General features: G+C 36.9%; 1 protein-coding gene across 1 annotated transcript in view; it reads right to left on the bottom strand.

Moving 5' to 3' along the window:
* Window positions 1–25,880, bottom strand: part of LOC128527213 (contactin-4-like) — a 195,726-nt gene that overhangs the window by 160,304 nt on the left and 9,542 nt on the right. The window contains exon 2 of the mRNA XM_053499586.1: window positions 6,914–7,040. Coding sequence (XP_053355561.1) covers window positions 6,914–6,968 — 55 coding nt within the window. The 5' untranslated portion in view covers window positions 6,969–7,040. The remainder of the gene's footprint in view (window positions 1–6,913; window positions 7,041–25,880) is intronic.

Below are 25,880 nucleotides of genomic sequence, written 5' to 3'. Positions count from 1 at the left end.
TCCACCATTTACTCTCAGGCATATAGTAATGAATCCATGTCACCAGGAAATGATTCTCTTTAAGAAACTTTCACCTTCCCTAGTGTATGGGTCCAAACGCTTCTGTTTATGCTATTCTGTGAGTTGTTTCGGCATCAGGTACACTGTCAGATCACAAAAAAAAAATCATTACTGCATGCTGCTCTTCATTCGTGCAAATCACAAGTGGGGCATCCATTTTTGCTCGCACCGCAGTGGCAAATGAACAGATGTAGTGAAAAAACAAGTGACTTTTGGAGACAGTAGCTTTAAACGGAAAGTGTTAAATCATTTTATGATACATTTAACCCATAACTGTTTTCTTTTCTCTTCAAATTTAGAGATGTCAACTACTGTCTGAAAGTGTTTAGAATTATAAAGAAAAATACTTTTGGATTATTTCTACTCTACAGTAAATACTGAAAGTAACATATAGAGCAAGAAGATGTAAAAATCTTGGTATAAAAATCAGCCAAAAGGGATATCTTCTAATAATCAGGAAAACACGTTCTGAACAGATACCATGTGTCCTGTCTAAATGTGATAGTGATTCTTGTAAGAGAATATTGACACTGCAAATTACTTACATGTTTCCTCTCCAGCAAAGCCTCTGGCATTTTTTCTGGTTTTTGCAATCAGCGTCCAAATAGTACAGCATTTGATATTACTTTGTTTGGTAAGTGTATTACAGATTGAGTGCACAGCTGTGTCTGACACGAGACACTCTTCATGTCATGCCCTCAAAAAGGATTGGGAGGGATTATGATTTTAGTCAGGTAGAGAATGGTACAAAAAAAATCCTCTGTCAGGATTTTCCACTCAGTGTTCTTCCACATAGTTGGAAACCAATAAGTGCCCAAGGAAAATTCTATCGGCCTTCCCGTGTCTGTGTGTGTGTGTGTTTGTGTGTGAAAGAGCGTGTGTGTGTGTGTGTGTGTGTGTGTGAGAGAGAGAGAGAGAGAGAGAGAGAGAGAGAGAGAGAGAGAGAGAGAGAGAGCAAAAGTCCAGTGAAAGCAGCTCTCTGATCAGCATGAAAGAGACATTTTACAGCCAGAGGCCCTGAGTAACACCAACAAATCTTTTTAAATGAATCAGCTAACAAAATGGATAGACGGAGGCCAAAACCTGAATTTTCAAACATCCCACCATGGCTGTGTAGAAATGCAATCCTTTAAAATAGCTAAATACAACAAGGTCTTAGGACAGGTTTAAGGGTGCCTTATAGAAACTGGAACAAAAGCGAAATAAAATGGTTTCTAAATGTGTTTTCCCTCATCATAGGGATCTGGCACTAGTGTTTATATGATGAGTTCCATTTGTTCCAGGGGTGACAAGGATTTGCATGAGACCAAATGCGGGAACTGATTTGCATAGAATTGTAATGCCATGGTGACACCCTTGCTTTTGTTTGCACTTTACTTTTATTTTTCCTTTCTTTTCCTCCATATTTCTCTAGAGGACATTCACCCACTAATTCTGGTACAGCCACCAACCCAACCCCAGTTGCTTTGTCCTTTTAATAACTAAATCAATCACTACCTTGTGAGGTTGCCAGGATTCTCACCACATGGCAAACCTATTTCAGGCACAGCTTGACAAAGCCATACCACCTGAAATTAGTTTAGACCTGATAGACACAGAATGTATCTTTTTTCTGTCATATCTCTTTCCTTCTTAGAATCAATAAGCTTCAGTCTATATGAGCTTCCAAGTAATTGAATGATGAGCACAGCTGGTCAGGAAAGCTCTCTTACAGGATTGCTGACTTTCGTCTATCACACTAATACGGTACCTGATTGTTAGGGTTTTCTGACATTGTGTGAATTTTCTCATGGCTTTGACTGTTTATCTATGTCATATGCCTATAAAACAACTCCCACATTGCACTCCTTCATGCCTTATATGGTACTATCTCCTGTAGACTGCATCCAGATGCATGTTTATGAAACTGTCTATCTCTGTGTTCTCCCCAGAACCTGTTTGTTTCCCCGGGACTTAACTAGAACATGGTAATGCCTTTTTGTTCCTTGATGTCTTTGGCTATAAAACAATACTCTGTCTATGTTGTAGTAAACCAGATAATATTCAACACCCATTTTGTGCACGTTTGACTGCGGCTCCCTCAACCTCAGTAACCGTGTCAAAGCACAGCGGACGGACCAAGTGGCTCACTCGTTATTTTAAACCTAACACTGATTCTTGGTGAAAAGGTATGCTATAATATTGAATATAATAATAATAAAAAAATGCTTCTGTCATAAGGAAATACAGGGTCAATGACAAAATAGTTTGGGAAATTTCTGTTAAACAAAATACCCACTGGGCTTCTAGCCTTTATAAACCATAAATAACATGTCCACCAAATGATTTGTACTGAAAGTCTTTTCTGTATCATGGACCATTAAACAAAGACCAAAAAGAGAGTGAGAAATTGGACATAAGAAACTGCAGGGGTTGAATATATGGCCTGAAAGATATTAAGTAAAGGAATCTGCAAATTAGTCAGAAATAATGCCCATTGATGGCCCATTTGACATTCTCAAGGCCACCAAATGGAACCAGGGTTTTCTCAGCATCTGGAAGCTTTAAGAATAATAACTGGGGTTAAAAGTTATGTGGCTCAAATGTGCTCACCGAAGAATGAAAACTGTACCACATTGGACCACAAACCTCTTCAGTGGGTGGTACTGCAAAACAAATCATCACAAATCATCACAAGGAAAATTTGAGAGCACAGGAAGTGCTGCCCTCCAAGGGATAAAGGCATTCTAAAAGATGCCTTTCACCGTAATCATGGTCTATTTATGCTCCTCCCATCAAACAGGTGCTACAGGTGCGTCAGTGCCCACACAAACAGACTGACAATTGCCTTTACCCTGTGGATGTTCTCTTATTATGCTAAATCTTCACAGCTTTATCCAAATACTACACTTTGCAGTATTGCACTACTGTATATTTACTCTGTATCTATTCTGTACATAATGTAGCTATTTAGCTATGAGAGTAAAAGACTACCTTTATGTCTCTCCTCTGCTACACTAATGTAATACATCATCCCAGCATTTCAGTAGTACTTGGATACCATCAAGGTAGAAAGTTTCCTCAGTATGTCAATGATCAGACTGCCTGCTTCTTTTTTGAAACACTCTAAGACATATTTAAACTATCTGTAAATCTGTCACTTAAACACGTTGAGCGAGATACGAACTTTGCCCCGTGACACCATCGAATCTAATGTAATCTAGCTTATGTATGTAGTTAGCAGAAATGCATCAGAAATGTGTTGTGTATTCTTTAAAGAAATGTTTATGTGTAAGTGAAAGTGTGATGGATTTCATAAAAATAAAACTCCGGAGTTGTCCCCCTACTTTCCTCATGCCTGACCTATTCTCAAGCTTTTGACATTTGACTCCATTGTTTCACCAATCTCTCTTTCAAGGAGCATGTGTTTGATCTCTGTGGGAAATTCCAGGATAAGTTGTGGCATTTCATCTTTTTAGATGGCCCACATAGGTGCTTACAAGAACAAACAAACAAACAAACAAACAAACAAACAAACAAAATGATGAATCTTAAGGCAGAGACACACTGCTCGCAAAGCAGCTAAGAACAAAAGAAAAACCAGCCCAGAAAATTAGCATGCAGAGTGCGTTCTGTGGAAGTGAGTTGTGCATGTGTGTCTGGTAATGATATGCCAACAGGCCAGACATAAAGACTGATGTGTACTCATACAGTATGTGTGTGCATTTGAGTATATAAAAGAGCCCTGTCATGGTGTTCATGGTAACTAAAGAAGACGTCTTATGGGTACAGGAATCACTGCAGCCTTCTTTTGGCATTCTGAGCAGTGTCTCTCCATGCCCACTCATTTCGACAGCCAGACTTCCACCTCTGCTGTTGCACCAGGTAGTGACCTTTCCTGTCACTCCCATGATGCTTAGAGGAAGTGCATGACTAATGCGATTGGAAGCCGACTACTGTCTCAAACTGCAAGATATTCAGATCACTCAATAAAAGAACCTATGGATTAACATAGTATATAACAATATCTTCAATTTAAAAAATACAGAAAAAAGAGTAAAATCTGTGTGTGTGTGTGTGTGTGTGTGTGTTAGTGCAGGGTGCAGCACATGCATTTGAGTTTAGCTAAGACACGAAGTCAATCACACTGTAAGGGTTATAATTGTATTAGAAATATAAATTTCTTTTGGCAACCTTATAATTCATATTCATACACACAAACCCATGCACACACGCGATTAATGTGAACCATACTGTATGTCACAACACAAAACATATTGACCATAACTGTATGCATCTAAACCATTACATACGTAACTTTTAATTTGCGTTCAACAATAATACATCTATTCAACAAACTAGGGATGCACCGAAATTTCGGCCGCCGAAAATTTTCGGCCGAAATAGCATTATCGGTTTCGGCCGAAACGTAAGAAAGCGCCGAAAATAAAAGCCGAAATTGTCGCCACGCCTCTCCCATCCTCCCGTCTCGTTCGCGCTGTCATTACGCATCAAACACGAAGTATGTCGGCGGTTTGGAAGCAAGTTTTGTTATTGTTAAACAGCCTTATTACTGTTATTTATTATCAATAAAAGTTTGATTGCTTAATTAATTTGTAGTTTTTTTAATACAAACAAAAAGAAAATATTTTAAACATGTTTTTTAATGAAGCCATTTTCGGTTTCGGTATCGGTTTTCGGCCAAGTGCATCCAAAAATTTTGGTTTCGTTTTCGGCCCAGAATTTTCATTTCGGTGCATCCCTACAACAAACATTCTTTTTTTTTAATAAAACAATATTTTAGGAAACATTACATATAATCATTTTAATCTCATTCACTCACTCGTCATCTTTACTGCTTAATCCTGTATTCAGGGTCACGAGGGACCTGAAGCCTATCCCAGGGAATTTAGGGCACAAGGCGGGCTAAACTCTGCTGCAGAGAATTTTCTGTACCCTTCCACAGATCTGTGCTTCGATAAAGTCCTGTCTCAAAGGTCTACAGACAATTTCTTGGACTTCATGGCTTTGTTTGTGCTCTGACATGCACTGGTAACTGTGGGACCTTATATAGACAGGTGTGTGCCTTTTCAAATCATGTCAGGTCAACTGAATTTACCACTGGTTTGCTTCAATCAACTTGTAGAAACATCTCAATGATTAGTGGAAAAAGGATGCACCTGAGCTCATATTTGAGTGTCATGGCAATGGCTGTTGATACTTATGTACATGTGATTTATTTTTTCATTTTTTACCAAATTTGCAAAGATTTCAAAAATCTTCTTTCCCCTTTATCTTTATGTTTGTAGAATTCTGAGGAAAATTATTCATTTAATAAATTTTGGAATAAGCTGTAACATAGCAAAATGTAAAAAAAGCGAATCGCTGCGAGTACATTCTGGATGCACTGTATATATAAAATAGACTTAATGGTCTTGTATTCATTTTCGTAATGCAGTCAATGCTGGCTATGATAGAAAGGCACCAGAACACCCGATGCAGCACACAGCCCACCACGCATGGAGCCCAGCAGTCAAAGAGAGCATGGCCACCAACCTGGCCTCCAAACTCCCCAGATCCCAGTCTGATTGATCACCCATGGGATACACCAGACAAACAAGTCTGATCCAGCGAGGCCCTACTCCAAAGAACCCAAAGGATTCGCTGCCAACGTCCTGGTGCCAGACACCACAGCACACCCCCAGAGGCCTTGTGGGGCCATGCCCTGATTGTCCAAAGCCACTTTGATAGCACAAGGAGAACCCAAAATCCTTGGAGGTTTTAATGTTGATTGTTTTAATGTTATGGCTGATGTGTGTGTATATCTATTTATCCATCTATCCACACAAACAAATGTACACACACACGCTCACACACACCCTCACGCACACACACGCGCACGCACAGACACACACACCAATAGCCATACAATTAAAACTGTTACCACTGATAACATTAATGTTAATTAACATTTATAAAATAATTTTTGAACCAATATTATTACTAGGGCAGGATGCAAGTGCAAACTTTTTAAAAATATTCTTAAATAGTTTCTTATTATTGTTAAACAGGAAACTTTGAAGGTCCATATGACCACAGTAACCTCCATAATCCAGAAATGGATGAAATTTAAAAGCACTAGAACATTTTCTAGAGTGGGCCGCCAGGCCAAACTGAACGATTAGGGGAGAAAGGCCTTAGTCAGGGAGGTGACCCCATGGTCACTTTGAAAGAGATCCGGCGTTTCTTTGTGGAGAGAGAAGAACCCTCCAGAAGAAAGACCATCTTATAGCACCATACTCAAAAAGACTGAGGCTGTAATTGGTGGCAAAGGGTCTTAAAAAAATGTTTCCTATGGTCTGAGAGTCCTTCAGGTACCTTTTGGCAAACTCCAGGTGGCTGTCATGTGCCTTTTACTGATGACAATGACTATGGCTAATTCTAATGCCTTACCTCAAGACACATCTGAACCCACTGAACAGAAAAAAACAGAAAACAATACAAACATGTATAAAAAAAAAAAAAAACGAACGTTTTTAAAGTAAAACAGTGTTTGGTGTGTAAAAACTTACACACCATAGTCTGGAAGATACTGAAAAGCATTCCCTCCTGATCCGTCCTCTTGGATCCTTTTAAACTATAGTTACCTAGCCTATTAAATCCCTCAAACCGTAAAATGTAATATTTGTACAATATTATAAAAATGTGATGGATTTTTGCAAGTACTAATGTCTAAAAGTGTTAGGTCTTGTCTCAGCTCTGCCTTTTTGTTAAGAAAATCTGTCCAAATACTGCACTGTAAATAGAAATAACTTCACAAGGATTACCTGATACGCATCATTAAAGAAAGAAAATCTTAATAAGATCCTGTTACCTGCGAGATACCCCATGAATGACTGCAGCACAAGTAGTTTCCATAGCAACTTCATCCTTGGGTTTCGTGGGTCAAAGATGACTTACATCCGATCTTGTATGTATGGAATTCCACTTGAACCTTCACTCTGGCCAAAACAACAGGAAAAGATTTTAATGTGATTTGAAGAATTGATTATTTGAACAGCTTTACTGTGAAATTGATGATCAACTCCCATTTATTGAAAACAACAGCATCAACTGGCAATTTCATAGTTCTATAAAATCATGTTTATATGAATAAAGTATGAATAAATATGAATAAAGTTATATGCTAACACTGCCTTTATGCATAATTAATACCATTTAAAAAATTTTATATCACTGGAAAGTTATATCTATGCATGTGAAAAAGTTTAAACATGAGCAAATATTAACTGCTGTTTCTTATTATAAATGAATATATTAATTAAAATCATATTATATAGCAAAATAATTCAAGATTTTTAAATTAGTCAGTCGAACAACAATGTTTCAAGCTTGAAAGTAGTAAAAAAAAAGCATTAAAGAAATAGATTTTATAATCACATATTGTTTTTATGTAATCTTTGATTAGAAGATGCTTAAGGTATTTTTACTTGTTAAAGTATCATTGGAAATATTAACAGATTTTTGCATGTGCTATATTATTTTGCCTGGGCCACTAATTATAGATCAGTAAGGGAGAAAACGCTGAAGATGCCCTCAATCATTCAGGTTAAATATCACTAAACCTTATAATTAAATCTGTTTTCTTAATCAAAGCACTGTCATTATTCTACTGTACTGTATATCTACTGTACTAGTACAAATACACCTGCCACGGTAATGCTCTCCAAGTATATAATTCTATGTTTTCATAAAATACTTCTGTATTCCAAATGAAAAAAAGGCTGGACTCAACAATACCTCTACTGGCAAGTGAACAGTTCAACAGCTGTTATACGAATTCAAAGCTCAGTTTTATTAACCAAAGTGATTGGTTTCAGCAGTCGCATCTCCCAGATGCTCAGGAGGGCTGGAAGATGGGCTGAAGATGTTTGCTGTGTGTGAGTGAAGAGGAGAGGAAGCAAACTGTTTTTCTCCATAGATGAGGTCTCAGGGGAATCACCACAGAATCAGTGCCAGGACTTGAAGGTGTGTCAAAGTAAGAGAAATTATGGAAGAACCATGGGGTTTACAGAGCAAAAGCATAGTGCTAAAGGAATTGCAGGGAAAATTATGTGTCAAGAATGGCCAATCTCGCACAATATTTCTATTTTTAAATCATATCTTTTTATTTATTGTTATGTTTGGTTTCGTTCATTTTAGCATAGCAATTTTATTTTGTATTTTTGTGTAAAAATTTATTCAGCGCTTTAGTCTAAGTCAAAAAATGTAAAAGAAATGTGACAAATATTTACACTATGGTGGTTATCTGTATTCATAACAACTTATTCAGATGCATAATATTCTGGGCAGCACACTCCAAATATTAAAATTACTTGTGCATCGCTCACGTATCTAAAGTTGACAGATGTCTCAAATGGGTTTTTTTCAATAGCATCTAGACCACTGCTTTTTAAATCTAGACACTTGTTTGAAAGAATATGCAGAATGAATAATCAGATCACATTTGTTTTCTATCATGCCAAATGTAACATACAATGATCAGCTATAGCATTAAAACCCAAAACATTAGCCCCAATAACGAGTGGGTTCTCCTTGTGCCACAGAGGCAGCTCTGGTCCCTTGGGACATGACTTCACAAGACCTCTACGAATGTGCTGTGGTGTTTGACACTAGGGCGTTAGTATTGGATCTATTGAGTGCTGTGTATTGTGGAGTGGAGCCTTTATGGAATAGACTTGTTTTTCCAGATTAAGATCTGGAGAATTTGAAGGCCGAATCAACAACCTGGAGCTCTTTGCCTATTATGCCCCATATGCAATGGACGTGTGAGGCACTGGGTCTGATACCTTTCTATTATGAGCGGCAATGACTTTTCTCAGCAATTTGTAATACTTTGGCTTATCTGTGGGATTGGACTGGACGTGTTAGCCTTTGGTACCCACAGGCATATATGAGCCTTGAGTGCCCATCAACACCAGTTGACTGGAATATAATTGATTAACACCACTGCCAGGTGAATTTAATAACATTGATAGTGTTGTGGCTAATCAGTGTATAATAAAGTTATGAAAACACGAAAGATAAAAGGTAGCACTAAACTATTCACACATTGGTAGTCAAAACAGCATTGTGTTTGGTAGGAATAAGTTATTATTCCTAACATTGTTTAGAAATTGTAGCAAAATTCTTAACAAAAGCTAAGAAGCAACACATTGTATTTTGGAATCAATCAATATACAAATCAAATCGGCACATAGGCATCATGACAATATCGTATCGGCTGGTCCTTAGTGATTCCTAATTAACCTAAGAATACAACCCGATGATTGGCAATGTTGCAGTTACAAATGACAGCTCAGTGAAAAAATCGTATATAATAATATAATAATATAATAATATAGTGGTCTAATGGTAATTCAAGCCACAAATTATCAACCACATGTTTTTTATAAGAGCGATTTTTTTTTTTTAACTTGTGATGTTTTAAAATGTGTATAAATGCTTCAGGGGCTATAACAGATTCTTCTGAAAAACTGACACAATAATGTGCAGGGACTGTGTGGACATCATTTTATTTTTTTATATAAAAAGTTAGAATTGATGTTAAGGTCACAGAACATTTACTGCCACGGTAACAGTAGAATTAGTACACAAATTGGGACAAAGGGCCAAAAAAACTAAAATCCTTTATTTGATTATCCACCATCGCTATAAGCAGGCATAAACATGGACCATAAAACAGAACACCAGTGATGCGGCACGGTTACTGGTTCCATAGTTGAGTATATAACATTTCTCCTCATCCTTGCTGTCAGGCGTGGTGAATATGTGGGCCATTTGGTTCTAAGCCTGAATATAGAGGAAGATAAATGGGTGTAAACAGCGCCCAGTGTAGGTGAGTGTGAGGGATTTATGTAGATTGTTTCACAACCAGCAAACAGCATGGCAGAAAATATCAAAGGACACCTCAAGGAAGGCCAAACTCTGTTGTGTTTGGAGGTGTTCTTAGTTTGCATTGCAGCATTAACGGTCTTGTTAGCCAGAACATCGCCACAATGTACATTAATTCATTATTTTCTGGCACAAATTAGCCACAAAGTGTATAAGAAGGTGAGCACTTTAATTGAATTTCATTGACATTCACTATAATGTAAATAATACGATAATAAAAGCTACATCTACATCTACAAGCTGCATCTGCAAAGGATTCACAGCGCATCACTTTTTTCACATTTTATGTCACAGCCTTATTCTAAAATGGATTCAATTCATTTTTTTCCTCAGAATTCTATACACAACACCCCAGAATGACAACTAGAGTGGCCAGAGAGTCTCATCAGACCTAAGAATTTTGTTTCTCATGGTCTGAGAGTCCTTCAGGTGCCTTGTGGCAAACTCCAGGCGGGCTGCCATGTGCCTTTTACAAAGGAGTGGTGTCCGTCTGGCCACTCTACCATATAGGCCTGATTGGTGGATTGCAGCAGAGATAGTTGCCTCCTTCTGGAGGGTTCTCCTCTCTCCATAGAGGACCTCTGGAGCTCTGACAGAGTGACCATCAGGTTCTTGGTCACCTCCCTGACTAAGGCCCTACTCCACCGATCGCTCAGTTTAGATGGACGGCCAGCTGCAGGAAGAGTCCTGGTGGTTTTGAATTTCTTCCTCTTACGGATGATGGAGGCCACTATGCTCATTGGGACCTTCAAAGCAGCAGAACTTTTTCTGTAACCTTCCCCAGATTTATGCCTCGAGACAATCCCGTCTCGAGGGGGCTACAGACAATTCCTTTTGTTCGGTTTGTGCTCTGACATGAACTGTCAACTGCGGGACCTTATATAGACAGGTGTGCACCTTTCCAAATCATGTCCAAATCAACTGAATTTACCACAGGTGGACTCCAAGTAAGCTGCAGAAACATCTCAAGGATGATCAGGGGAAACAGGATAATCAGGGGAAACAGGATGTGCCAAGCTCAATTTTGCAAAGGCTGTGAATACTTATGTGCATGTGCTTTATCAATTTTTTTTATTTTTTTAATTAATTAGCAAAAATCTCAAGTAAACTTTTTTCATGTTGTCATTATGGGGTGTTGTGTGTAGAATTCTAAAAAATTAATTTAATCCATTTTAGAATAAGGCTGGGAAATAACAAAATGTGGAAAAAGTGATGTGCTGTGAATACTTTCCGGATGCACTGTACTAAACCTGCACTAACATAAATAATTTCCACATTCTCAGATTTTTTTTTCTGTGTTTTGTTTATTTATTTATATATTTTGTTGCAAAATTTTAGAACAATGAATCCTCATGAAACACTAAAGCTCCACCTGTAAGTGGTTACTCCAGATGGGAAAGTGGATTATAACCTGTGAAAACAAGTTTATCTTAAAAGCCAAAGGATTTGTCAGAGCAGATCACATTTAATACCCTATCTCTATTTCAATCATTACTGACCCTTCCCACAACTTAATCTCTTCCCCCAGAGGACCAAGGTTCTGGTTGTTTTTACCTTTATTTGTCAGATATTGTCTTTCATCTGTGATACAACCAGGCTGCTTTTGCTAGCTCTGTGGTGTCTGAAAGTCTGCCATATTGCGCACTGATACAATCAATATCTGTCTGCATTGAGATTTATTAGGAATATATTTTTGGTAGGTATTTGTCTTGGTCAATGCAATTGGTAAAAAAGTGGTAGATATGATTCTATATTATGCAGGAACATAACACATAGTTTAATAATTAAAGATTGCTTGATCTATCTATCTATCTATCTAAAAGCTTAAAGGCCTACACTATAATAAATTAATAAATTACAAATAAAATAATCATTGTACAGTATCAGAAGAGTTTATGATAAATTAGATGAACTGTATTTAAATTGTGACTATAAATCAATCTATGGTTAATCATTAATCTTTGATTAATTAACTATCCATCTAAAACAATGTTGTTATTAAGATAATTAATCAAATATTTAATTCTGTGAAAGAGTAAACATTTTCAGAAAAAGATTTTGGGAAGATATAATTCTCTCAAATGCCATGATGAAAGATAAGATAAACTAGGCTCAGAAGCAAATCCATAGTAGTCATCTCTCTTGCACTAATCAGTGTCCAGAATGATGTGGTAGGTCTTCACCAGTAGAGGCTTCCAGCTATTTGTCTCATTCCATCTGACATGCCTATGTTACTGGCTGAAAGCATCTTATATGGAGCCGTTTTTCTCTGCCTAAGCGGACCATCAGACCCTATTTATTATGTTTGGATACTATTGCCTTATCTCTATTATATTTAATGTGGAAGCATTCCCTGTCATAGCAATGCTGCTGATGGGCCCAGACCACTAGTGCCTGCTTTTGTCCATCATCCCAGAAATAGCTTTGGTCCATAATTTTTTCACTCTTTTCAGATCTCAGCCTAAACATTTAGGGTGAGAGATAGAAGGACAAGAAGGTTGGAAGGATTGCAGGTCTGAGTGCCTTCCACAAGATTCTTTCTGCAGCTATGCATGATCTGTAGATTAGCAGGATGAATACTTTTTCAAAAAATTATTATTAAATGTTCTGTGAACATGTACATGTAGCATATCGGAGCATATATTGACTACATACTACATTACATTATGAAACTACTGTATAATACTCTGCTAGCTTAATAATATTTTTTATAAATTCTATACAACTGTATGAGCTTACAAACAAATCCAGAGCAACAGGAGCTTGAAATATGCAAGTTTGGTGTTGCTATTTCTTTTAAGCTGCTTGTCCTAAGGACACAGGATGAATAGCAACAAGAAACCAGCTCTGCTCTAATGTGTTCTCCAGATGGTCTGTTGGAGGGGTCTCTAATGTGCACTAACTAAAAACAAAAGACTTTAAAAAAACAGCAAATAATAACCTCATATTTTACCTACTTGTCCTCTTTTATTCTTTCTACATGAAGCAACCACCGAATCAAAGCAGTATACCACATGGTAATGTTACACAACATGGATGGGCATTTGGTATGTACTGTAGTCTGGCTTTAAGACATAGTCACAAAAAACACTATTCATACAATTATACTTAGAGTGAAACCTTGGATTACGAGCATAATTCGTCCCGGAAGCGGGTTCGTATTCCAAAACACTCGTAAACCAAATTAAATTTTCCCATAAGAAATAATGGAAACTTAAATTATTCATTCTACAGCCACAAAAAATAAATACATAAATATAATTAATACAAAATATAAAGTAAAAACAAAACAAATTAACCTGTACTTTACCTTAAAAAAATGTAAAAATAAATCCCGACAGATAAGTGTTTTCGTTTGTGCACGCAGGGTGTGTGTGTGTAAAATGTGCGCACACACACACACACACACACACACATTAACTGATATACTGTTTTTAAAACCGTTTAAAAATTAACAAGGAACATTCCTAGTTACACTCGCGTGAGCGCATACTAACAGGATCACTACTGTAAAGTAATACAACAACAACAAAAAAAACAAATTAAACAGCTCCTCACAGTTTAAACAGTTGTTGTTTTACTTTACAGTAGTGATCCCGTTAGTATGCGCTCATGCGAGTGTGACTAGGGATGTTCCTTGCTAATTTTTAAACGGTGTGTGTGTGTATTCACCCAGCAGGAGAGACGATTACCTACAACTCCACTGCAAGAGAAAGAAAAACCGTTGGCTCACTTGTGATGATGTGACGCTTGGTGTTAAAACAAGAAGCGCATGCGTGAAACATGATACTCGGTGCTCATAAACTAAGACAATGCTCGTTTTTCAAGTAAAAAATTATTAAAAATCGTTGCTCGTCTTGCAGAACACTCATAAACTGCGTTACTCTTAATCCGAGGTTTCACTGTACTTTATTTCCCACTGACACCTACATTGAGAAGAAATAGGCCAACAGTAATAAGCCAACATTTATTTGGGTATGGTGGCAGTTATGATTTTAAAAGAAGTAAACTGTAAACAGATCATTTTTGTTCTTTTGGTGACAATTCTATACATTTATGTTAAGCATCTTAAAAGAAAAACTGCTTTCATTTGTTCATTTCCAGTAACTGTTTAATCCTGTATAGGTACCCTGGTCTGCTTTATCCAGATCCTGGATGATATGTGTTAGGAATACACCCTGGAGGAAATGCCAATCTTTGTACAGACACATTCAAACATGCCTTTATATCTTGGAGAAATTTTGCATAGCCAATACACCTACCACAATGTATTGGGTAGGTGTGATAAAACTGGAGAACTCAGAGGAAATTCATGAAGAAGTGAGAAGTTAAAACTTAGATAGCAACTTGTACTCAGGATCCAGCAAGTGACTCTGGAGCTTTAAGGTGCTATGCTAAATGCTAAACTAATTCTTTATTTAATTATATTTTTAATTAGTGTCTCAAGTCTGATGTTGGATAGGACTGATTTGACAACTCCAGACTATGACTAAAATATTAGTTTTTAGTATTTAAGTTTTAATTTTAGCTTTTTAAAACAGCAAGTAAATATAGATTTGGTTTCAGCTTTTACATACTGTATAAAGTCAGCTGATAAACATTACTTTAAAATTAATCCATACTGTACTTATTTCACATACTGACTTTTAAAAAATGCATCAATGAATCTATCCACATTTTTATTTGTGATACAATAATTCCCTATCTTTCAATTTATATAAACTGGTAGACTATGGAAAATTAGCATGTTTTCCATCTGCCAAACAGAATAACTGCTATTTCAATCAATGGTATTTTACTATTTTTTATAATAAAGAAAACAATAATTAAAATTATTATTTCAGAATCAGAGACTATTGTTTATTAATGAATTGTAAAATATTTAAAGGTGTGTGTTTGTGTATTTTTGTGTATGGTTTAAGGGCTGCATGCATCGACAAACAGTGCCTTTGTACCCTCACACTGATACTAAAAGTGTTTAGTTCTTTTTTTGTTTGTTTAGTTTAGTTCTTTTTATCTTACTCTGCACCTATGCAGGTAGATGGATGGGAGGGTTAAAAGATTTTGTGCTGGCAGGTAATGGTGGCCCATTCCGCTGGCTACCACCACAAGTATATTGCAGACCTGTGAGAAACCCTAGATATTTTGCCGCTCACTTTCAGGCTTGTGATGAATCCATGTCTCGTCACCAGTAATGATTCTCTTCAAGAAACTTTAACCTTTCTTCGAGTATCGGTATTGCAGATATCCAGACCCCTCTGTTTATGCTCCTTTGTGAGTTGTTTTGAGTTATGATTTGCACCAGGCACACCCTTAGACCACAAAAACTACTAATTACTGCATACTGCTCTTCTTGCTTGCAATTCACAAGTGGGGCATCCATTTTTGCTCACACTGCAGTTACAAATGAACTAATGTAACATTCACACCTGCACAGCAGTGACTGGGGAGATAGTAGGCTTTAATGGGAAGCGCTGATGGCCAAAAATAGCTGGGGTGTGGATAATTTTTGACTCACCCTTGTACTTAAGAAGTTGAACATTTATGTACTGTATTTATAATTTTTTTGATTGATCTTATAAAAAGGTGTTGCAGGGTTAGTTATCATGGGACACTTATTAGGGAACATAGGCTATGCACCATTTGTACTTTAAAGTGTAATCCCTACTCCCTGTGCAGGGAATGTCTGTTAAGGGAACTTACCTCGACAAAATTCCATGGTTCTAAAAACTTTGCAATATCACTAGAGCAGACATCACTTCTTCAATGAGTTACCCAGGTAACATAAGTTCGGATACCTGTTGCTGCTACTGTGGAAATTTTACACTAAAGTAATTACATATTGAATATTAAAATAAAAACTGATACAATTATAAAACATATTATTAAAATGTGTTCAACTCGTGAATAAATGATTTGATTTATTTACAAGATGTATGGAGCAATTATTATTGTGCAGTTTTTACAGATTACTAGCCTATATAAATAGTAAGGATTTATTGGTTAAATACAAACTTAGAAATAATAATGGTCTAACCTTTATCATTCCCTTTTTAAGCTCCATTTTTTAGTGCTCCAGAGAGGAGCAATGGCTGATGGAAAATTTTCCGTGCCCATTTCCCATGCATTGATGACTTATTGTTTACTTGTTCCCCAAACTATTCACAGTTTCCTTTAAACTGAGTAATTTTGCTCCCTGCGGTTTGAATTGCACTTAACATGGCTGAATACTTTGAGCAGTATACTTTGCAGGGAACTTCAAGCCAATCGGGACACAGCCAGAGTGTTGCTGGGAATTGTTGCCTGTGTCTTCCATGTTGGAAGGCTACACGTCAGTCTGGGAAAATTAGTTTGACTTATTTAATGACCATAAGTGTGTGACACTTGCAGTCCAATAACTCTATATGCTTTTTATTTGTGAATACTATAATATGTAATTAAAATAAATAAATTAATGTATACAGCACTTGGAAACTTTTGTATTTTAACTTACTTTCACATTCTTCAGCATAAAAAAGAGATAATTTTCACCTTATAAACAGTGTTTTTTAAAGAATCTAATGGTAAATGCACATTGTTCCCTCAGTGTGGACTGTTATGAACTGCATTTGGCAGTCAAAGCTCAAATTTTAATCTTCTTATAGTCACTGCTATTCAACATACATAGATTGGTACTTTATTAATCCCAAAGGAAAAATTAAAAATGTAATTAAACATTTAATTTAACATTTTAACATTTATATAACATTAGGTCTATGGAACAGAATATTGTGCAGCACGAGTCAAGGTGTTGGTAACTGGCAGCATGAGTTTGTGATCTCATTCTGAGGCTGAAATTACATAAACCCGTGTGTGCAGCTTGTCTTTATGTTGGCTGGCTTGTAATCCTTCCATCTATGTCCCATGAGCTGAATATCTTTGCTTCTGATACCATAATGGCATGGTAACTCTAAATGGTAACTGTCATGGGGTGGGTACTGATTATTCATGCACATGCACAGCTGTTTATGTGTGACTGGTGGTCGCAGAAATTAAACAGTGGCAACCAGCACATTGGGAAACACTAAATTCCAGAGCCCCCTTACTGAAAAGTCAAGCAATCTGATAACAGCCACAAAAAAAAACATTTCTGGTGCAGCCCCTGGCACTGGTCTTGCAGGAATGTATATGTACCATAACCAGCGTAGGATGCACATACAGGTAAACAAGATTTCATTAGATTTGGCAAACAATAGAAGAATGTATCAGACAAGGGTCAGGAGACCAACAAAAGGCATGCTGAGATGCAAGTTAAGGAAAACAGAACCAGAATCAAAACCAAGTTAACAGTTGCCAATAGCACACCTGGTAACAACTAAGCACATAGCTCAGAACATAGGTGTGGCATTAACGCCCCTTTGTTAGGTGCTTTGTTTAGTTGCTGGCATGTGCTAAATTTACTGCACCAGCTAATTAATTGGCACATGCCAGGAGTTTGAGCGTTCTTTTCTGACTGAATCCACAGCATTAGTGAACTTGGGTATAGACCATGTGGCATCCTATCCAACAGCAACACATACCAAGTTTACAAAAATGGTGTGACATGGAACAACAACAAAAATCAGTAGCTGGGTAGCTTTATATAATAAGGGTATGTAACAAGGCTTAGCTCGTTCTCTGTTGCTCTAACATCAATATAAGGTCAAATGAGGCCTGCAGAGAATTGATTGGGTCTCCTTTTTAACTTGGGGAAGAAATACCAAATGCCAAACTAAGCATTACCTTTTTTAGATTTTAGGCATACAGTAAGTAACACGAATAATAGAAGCAATTGGGAAAGACATATTAAAGCAAGTTTGGTTTAGCATGAGCTTTCATGAAAAGAAATCAGAACTGGACAAATCTGTACAGAACTACAAAGAACTACACACTACCTTCACTACCGTAATACGTAAAAACAGCATTTATTTATATAGACTACAAAGAAATTATTTAGCAAAACTAAAATGACAGTAAATACATAAATGCCATTGTAGTCGTCTGAATAAGTTTACAAGGTCTTTGATTAAATTAGCAAGCTTTCTGTAAGGTGTCTCTGCAGAACAAAGTGGGCATTTTCAGTATATACAGTAGTCTACACAGAATCGAGAGACATCCATAGTTTTATAATAATTTGTGTTACAAAAAGTTGTTACATTTTTAAATAACTACGGTTTTGCTTTTAATAGTTAATATATTAATATTAATTATAATATACATTTATTATTATTATATACTTTTTAAAACATTGTTGACTTTCCTTTAGCAGCTTTAAGAGCAACAACTCACTTGTGCATAGAATAAGAGATTGTAAAACAGTGCAAAAAAGATCATTCAGCATGTCCAAGTTGACCAGATTGTGACTCTGTTGCTGTTTTATGCTAGTCTTTAAATTGACTAGAATTCTGTTAATGGTTAAAGGGATTTTTCCAAATTTAGAACTGTTTGGATCTGGGCCAGATACCCTTAGGTTGACTAATAATCTGGCTTTTAAACTCTTTAAAGACATTTCTTGGAAATCTAGACATTCTTAAAGAGGGGTATATTTCAATCTGAAAAGAAGGAAACCATTAGTAGTCATAATGATTGCAACAAATTTAATAAATTTTATCATAAAACTATGGGTGTCTAATATTTGGATATTTGTATAGGATACAGTATATACCGACTATACTTACAAAATATTTCCTTTTATTTCAGGAGAGAAACTGCATGCTTAGTTGGTTTAGGGTCTAGTGATTGACCTGGATAGTCTAATTTTTTTTACCCTGATCAAATACTTGTTGGCAGTGCATTTTCTGTCATGTTTCCCTACATGATGAAGTTCCTTGGTAAATTAAATGTAAATGGACAGATAGGATGCTTCTGAGTTGAATTAATTGATTAGTGACCACATTCCAGAAGAAGCCTTGCAAGCCCAAGTCATGACCCACCTCCACCAAGCTTGACCAATATGCTTACAGTATATGTTTTGAAGCATGAGCGGATCATTTTTATTCCTACGCTTTTGCTTTTACCTCACATTGGCAGAAGTTAACAATGGTTTCAAAGTTCTTTTGGCTCATCTCTGTACTTCTTTGTGAAATCCAATATATTCTTGATTTTTACTGTTGATGCTTGGTTTGCATCTTTTTATGGCTTCTAGATTCTTTCTTAGATTTTCTTTTCTTTTTTTGGAGGATTGAGATACCTTCACCCCCATTCTGTAAAAGCTCTGTTTTTGATAACAGTTTTTGTGGAAGGTTCTTCACAGATCTTACAAAATTTCTGTCATCAACTGATGTTGTCTTTCTTGGCCAACCTGTTTAATACTTGACTAGTATACAAGTTGTTCTTTCTTATCTATGACATTGCAAATTGTTGTATTGGTTATGCACAATGATTGTATAATTTTTATGCTTCATGCTATTTTTTTTATAACACATGCATGCATTAAAAGTGAAACCACAGAAACAAAAAAAGAATAAGATTCAGAGCTATTGCCTGTTTAAACATTTATCTAATTTGTCAGATTTTTAAATCAGTCAAGTGTTGTAATTGCTCACTTGACCAAATGTTGGTTTAAAGCAAAAGTACCTTATTATAAAACAACAGAATGTATTCTATAACAATACGATTGGCCTTGCTGTTCCAAAACTGTACAAGGTATTTTCACCTAGGTTTGCAGGTATGTAGCTAGGATTGTGTCGCTGAAGTATTGTTCCCCAACCTGTTCTTTTTATTTGTATTTTTTGCTTGCCATTTATAATTCATTTCCTTAATTTTGTCCTATACTGTGCATCTCCATTTGTTTGTTCTCTTTATTTTATCTTTAAGAATTGATTCTATACCTCACTGTTATCTATTGTTTATGATTTGGAAATGGTTTAATGTCCTTAATGCATGGGGCACTAGCACTGTGGAAGTGAACAGAACACAGGAGTGGTGTTTCTTAGGGTCAGCAGCTTTCGGGAATACACAGTACCCGTCAAAGGTTTGGACACAAGTTTGCATTTATTTATCTATTGCACAAATTAAGATGTGCAACTGAATTAAAGCATTTAAAAATGACAGCAATGCGGAAAGTGAGTGGTGCAAGACCCAGATAATAAAAATCAATGCAGATTAGGGTATATGATAAGTAGATGAATATAACCATAAACTGTAAATAGGTAGTCTGTTATAAAGTAGAGCTACATGTATAACCAAGCTGAGGGACAATCACAACCAAGAATCCTAATCATGTCCCCAGTAATCGTTAAGAGATGTTAAAACAGCACATGGCTCTAGAAATAAAGAGTTTTCTGAATCTGTCAGTAGATGTCTGTAACTGAACAAGATTTTTTTTCTTGGCTAAAGCTCTATACAGTGGGTGACTGGTGTTGAACATGATGGACAGCATTTTGTCCTCCTTTCCAGCACCAGCTCTAGGGAGACTCTGTTTTCATCTCTAATGAACGTCTGTGATTTTTTTGCGTGTTCTGTATTTGCTGACCAGTCCAGTTTGTTGTCCCGCAGTAGCCCTAAGTATTTTTTTATCCTGACCAACTCAAGGTTAACTCCCTCCATGGGTATAGGTAGTAGTGTGAAAACTATCTGACAACAGTATTTTAAAATCTCCTTCGTCTTAAAGGTGTTCAGCCAAAGATGATTTGACCTCACAAAATCCTCTGTAAGGCCCCTATACTCCCCCTCCCACTCATCCCTGATACACTTTATTATGGGTGTGTCATCAGAAAACATCTGCATGTCACATGACTCATTAGCCCTCACACCCTATCAGTCTTCACCATCATTACATTACCGTCCTTCTTCTTAAAGCCTATAATGGTTTTCATACCATCCCAGACCTCTTTTTTTATAGCGCTTAAGCTCAGCCTAATCTCCATCCTTAAAAGTCCCTTTTTTCATGTTAAGCAGGTGTTTGACATCACTGGTAATCCAGGGCTTGTTATTACAGTTTTAACAGGAATATAGTCATGCTCTGTTATACAATCAATGTCTTCTCCATGAGGCTCCTGCAGCACACTCCACTCCACAGTGCTTTTAAAACAATCCCTCAGGATCTCCTCAGACTCAGGAGACCATTTCCTGAATGAGCGTGTGGTTGTTGGCTGGCTGAAGACACTTGTACTGGGGGCATAAGTAGACCAAGATGTGATCAGATTTCTCCAGTGGGAGCAGGGTGACAATGTAAGCATCCCCCACAATGTCATATAGCAGATCTACAGTTATGTTTTAACTAATCAGGCAATCCACAAACTGATCAAAAGCACTGAGAAAAAAACCCAGCACCACGTGATTAAAGTAATTGGATACAGCTACAAAAGTTGGGTGTTGTGTTGGAGTCTCACAGTAGTAGAGTGAATGATGTCACATGCTGTGTCTGCATTCGCCCCTGGCGGAATGTAAACACAAACAATAACATGCAAGAACTTCCTGGGAATGTAGTAAGACACAAAGCTAGAAGTTAAATGTCCCCACAGCAGTTAATATCCTTCACAGTTACATGACCTGGGTTACACCGTCTGATGTTAGCAAACAGAGTGAGCCCTCTTCCTTTGCTCTTACCACATGACTTTGTGTCTCTGTCCACCCTTACAGGAGTGAAACCCAGGATGTCACACTAGCATGAACACAGATGTCATATCTTCAGGATAAAATTAAGAAAAAATTAAAACCCTAAAGAGCAAAATAGGAAAAAAAACAGAAGAAATTACTAAAAAAAAAAAGAACACACAAAAGGAGCTACTAGAGACAGGCTCCCACTCACATCGGCACCGGAAACCACAAAGGTCAGATATTCTGAAATAGTTCTTGCAAGAACAGTATTGTCAAGTGCATTTGCAGAACCCATCAGACACTATGATAAAAGTGGCTCTTATGTCCCTCTGCTACAGAGGAGAAGTTTATTTAGGGTTACCTAATTCCAAAATCACCAAATTACAGCACCTCAGATTAGAGCTATATCTCAATATCAATTGTTCAAAGAGATTGCATATTTTGAATGCCTTGAGCATTGTTTTAAAATTTAGAAAGAAAAAAAAAATCAGGAAAGAATTTCTGGAATATCTGGAATTAGAAGGCGTTCCGACATTTGACTGGTACTGTATATTAATCCATGCAGTTCAAACTATGACTATGAATTAAGTAGCGGGGCATATTTACACTGTATTGATAATTGGCTTGAATCTACAAATTATTGGGGAATTGGAAACCACATACAGTATACAGGGGCTAACGGCTAAAACTAGTATGTGTATAATTCTGTGTATGTTTCACGCACATTTGTGAATTGTGAACAAACATCCCCTTCTCTTTTCTTAATAAAGCTCACAGTTTCATCTGCATAGTTAAGTGACATGCTTGAAGCATCTGGAATTTTGTCCTTTAATCATGTCTTCATCACAATTGTTGCCCATCTGTTCATTTCATGTGTGGTTATTCTCAGTCTATTTAAATGACTGCAAGTTGCCAGGGAAAAGTAAAAGACTTTGCTCACAAAACAAGTGACCAGTTAAAAAGACTAAGAAAAATTTCTAACAATTTGGGTTTTAAGCAGGATTTGTCAGAAAAGTTATCACAGTTACCACAAGGATAACTAGCTAAGTGTTAATAGCAGGCGCTTTCTGATTCCTCAACGTTGCCAATTTCTATCTTTGTGAAGCAGAATTCAATAATACACAACTTTGATAACTAGGATATGATTAGAGGTTATCCATTCCACCCCACTTAGGTTTCAGGCCTGATAGTGGAAAAAATTCTAAGCCTAAACTTTTTTTCCTTGCCCTCGAGGTGAGTAGGGGTGGGGGTACTATGTATGCAACGCACTTTTAACACATAACTTGTTGGCCCCTGGGCCCAAATATATAAACAGCCTATATATACCCCTGATCATCATTATTGTCAAGTGGCTCTTTTTAGATATTTTCATATTTGCATTATGCCCCCAGTATTATTCAAGAAAATACAGCAGACTGACATTATTAGCCCATCTTAGTACAATCACTGGAAGTAAATGCTACAGATGCTACAGCCATACAAAGATAGGTCAGTAAGTGGCAATAATAGTACTCCAAAGTACACAGGAGTTGATTAACTAATTGATTGTATCATCTGCTAATTTCTTACATAAAGTGGCGAGTGGGTGGGCGATATTAAACGACAGGTCAAGCTCAGCAAGGAAGGAGCACAAGCGAATTTTTAAATCTGTCACACGATCGGTCATTGAGGGTGGAATATTATGGCGTTATATTTCTGCCACAGTTCTGAGTGATTCACACGCAACTTCTCGATTCTGTGCGTGCTCGACCCTGCCTGCATGCGCGTGCAACATTTATTTTCTGTGCGGGCTTGACTCTGCCTGTACGCTCGCTCAACTTTGTCCAGTGTTACAAAACAGCCACAAAACTAGCCAATCACAGACATCCACACACTACTTATGATTGGATGTTCCTTCTCTATCACCTGCGCATCTCAGATCTAGAGAAATGACAGATCAATATCCGCGAACCTGATTTTTTTCCCCCCACAGCCACAGTACGCCGGAAATCTGGCGTGGTGGCGAAACAATATCACCCCTGAGGTCTACTTAATATAAGTTACAGGATATTTGGCATGTAGTCTTCACTTTTGTTATATACAAGCCAGTAATATGCTAAAGTAAATATCACTAAGTACTGTAAATCCACACACACACATCTATACTGTATATATATGTATGTATGTGTGTGTGTGCGTGTGTGTGTAGGGTAGATGGGGCATAGTCATATCATACTCACTAATTCAGACCAGGCAACATTCCTGATGAGTATCATAAATCAAGCAAGTTACTACTTCTGTGCAGATCATACTCACAGAAACATCCTGGGTAAGAAAGGATGGAGTTAGGCTCTAAAGATATTAACTTTAACCCAATCACAATTCACATTACATGCCCCAATATTATTAAAATAACTTTATTATGTTTTTAGATGGATAAAGAAATATTTAAAAAATTTTGCTAACAAATCTAAAAATAAAAATAAATAAAATAGAGAAAGATTATTCTTAGAAAGATAGAGTTGCTAATAATACTAATTAAATCTAACAGGACTCATTATGCAATTCAAGTACTATTTTACCTGCAGGTATTTACAAATACCTGCAGAATCCTCAAAATGTCAGAGCTGGTTTCCTTAAAAGCATTCTTTCTTGGTTTATGAGAGCTTTAACAGTTCCTGACTAGTTCCAGAGAGTGACTGTCCTTTTGCCTATGCTAATGCAGCACACATTGTCTCCAGCTCTATTGTTCCTTGTTAGCTTTGTTGAAAGACCTTTGAAACCCACTGTGTTTGATTTAACCATGCAATCTAGGAGGCCTCCATTAAGCAAATAATTTTTCTTACAGTGTATCAAACATGGTTCAGCTCTCTGACTGTAATTTCATAAAGTAAATATCACTGGATAATGTAAAGGCTGCGTATAACAATGTAACTTTTGCAACTTATATGCTTTTGTAATTGTATAGGACCTGCAAAAGGTCACACTCTGTATACAGAAACAGCAATTTGTACTTTTCAGCGAGCATGGGGTTCATGTTTCTTCAAACTGTTGTATATTATTTAGTCATACAGGCTCATTGAAATGCTAAATGTAATTTTAAAATTGTGATAATCCTTGTAATTACTGACTCCAAGAACTAACATTATGTTTATTTAATTAATTTTATTATTATTTATTTTCTATAGGAGTGTGTAAATCTCCGTTTGCCAGTAATTTAATATTTACTCATTTAAATAAAATTTTACTCGTTGCATCCCAGTGCTTTTAACTTCATCCTGTGTGTCCTCAAATGTTTCATTAGGTTTGATGTGTTTTCCCCCTTACATGCAATTGTCGAACAACATTTGTTGCATGTTGTGTCAGAATCCTTTGTTGTGAAATAAAGCCACACTTTAAAATGTCGTAGCGTTAGGCATTTTAATCTAAGCATGTTCAGCTTAGCGAGCCAACACTACCTGCTGCTATCAGAGCAAGTGTAATAGTGCATGTACAGTACGCTCAGGAGTCACGCGGATGGTCTCATTTCCCGAGTTGTGCCTTTATGTCTGAATGTGAACCAAAATGGACAATCAGGTTACTAAAAACAGTAGTTGGATTTATATTATTAAAGCTTTCCAACTCGCGTTCATGTCTATTTTCTTAGTCAGAAATTTGTTTTCATGTGTAATGGCAATGGCATCTCACAAAAGGTGAGATGCTGATACAGTGGAACCTCGGATTAGGAGTAACACGGTTTACGAGTGTTCCGCAAGACGAGCAACGATTTTTAATAATTTTTGACTTGAAAAACAAGCATTGTCTTAGTTTACGAGCACAGAGTATCATGTTTCATGCATGCGCTTCTTGTTTTAACACCGAGCGTCACGTCATCACAAATGAGCCAACGTTTTTTCTCTCTATTGCAGCGGATTTGTCGGTAATCATCTCTCCTGCTGGGTGAATACACACACACACACGCTGTGTGTGTGTATGTGTGTTTGTGTGGTATGTGCGTGCGCGCACACACACACATTAACGGAGAGACCTATTTAAAACCGTTTAAAAATTAGCAAGGAACATCGCTAGTCACACTCGCATGAGCGCATACTAACGGGATCACTACTGTAAAGTAAAACAACAACAACAACAAAAAACAAATTAAACAGCGAGGAGAGAAGGGGAGCTGTAAAGCCGAGACCTATCGTCTCCCCTGCTGGGTCTTAGTGCTTGCAGTGTTTTTGAGTGTGCGTGTTTGTGTCTGTGTAAGGCAGAGAGTTTGTGTGTTTGTTTGGCAACCTGAGAGAAGGGGGCTGTAAACGCGAGTTTTTTTTTTTGTTGTTGTTGTTGTTTTACTTTATAGCAGTGAT

The sequence above is a fragment of the Clarias gariepinus genome, chromosome 6, assembly GCF_024256425.1.
Source record: "Clarias gariepinus isolate MV-2021 ecotype Netherlands chromosome 6, CGAR_prim_01v2, whole genome shotgun sequence".
Classification (NCBI taxonomy): domain Eukaryota; kingdom Metazoa; phylum Chordata; class Actinopteri; order Siluriformes; family Clariidae; genus Clarias; species Clarias gariepinus.
The sequence above is the reverse complement of the archived record's forward strand: the minus strand, read 5'-3'. Positions and strand labels throughout refer to the sequence as shown.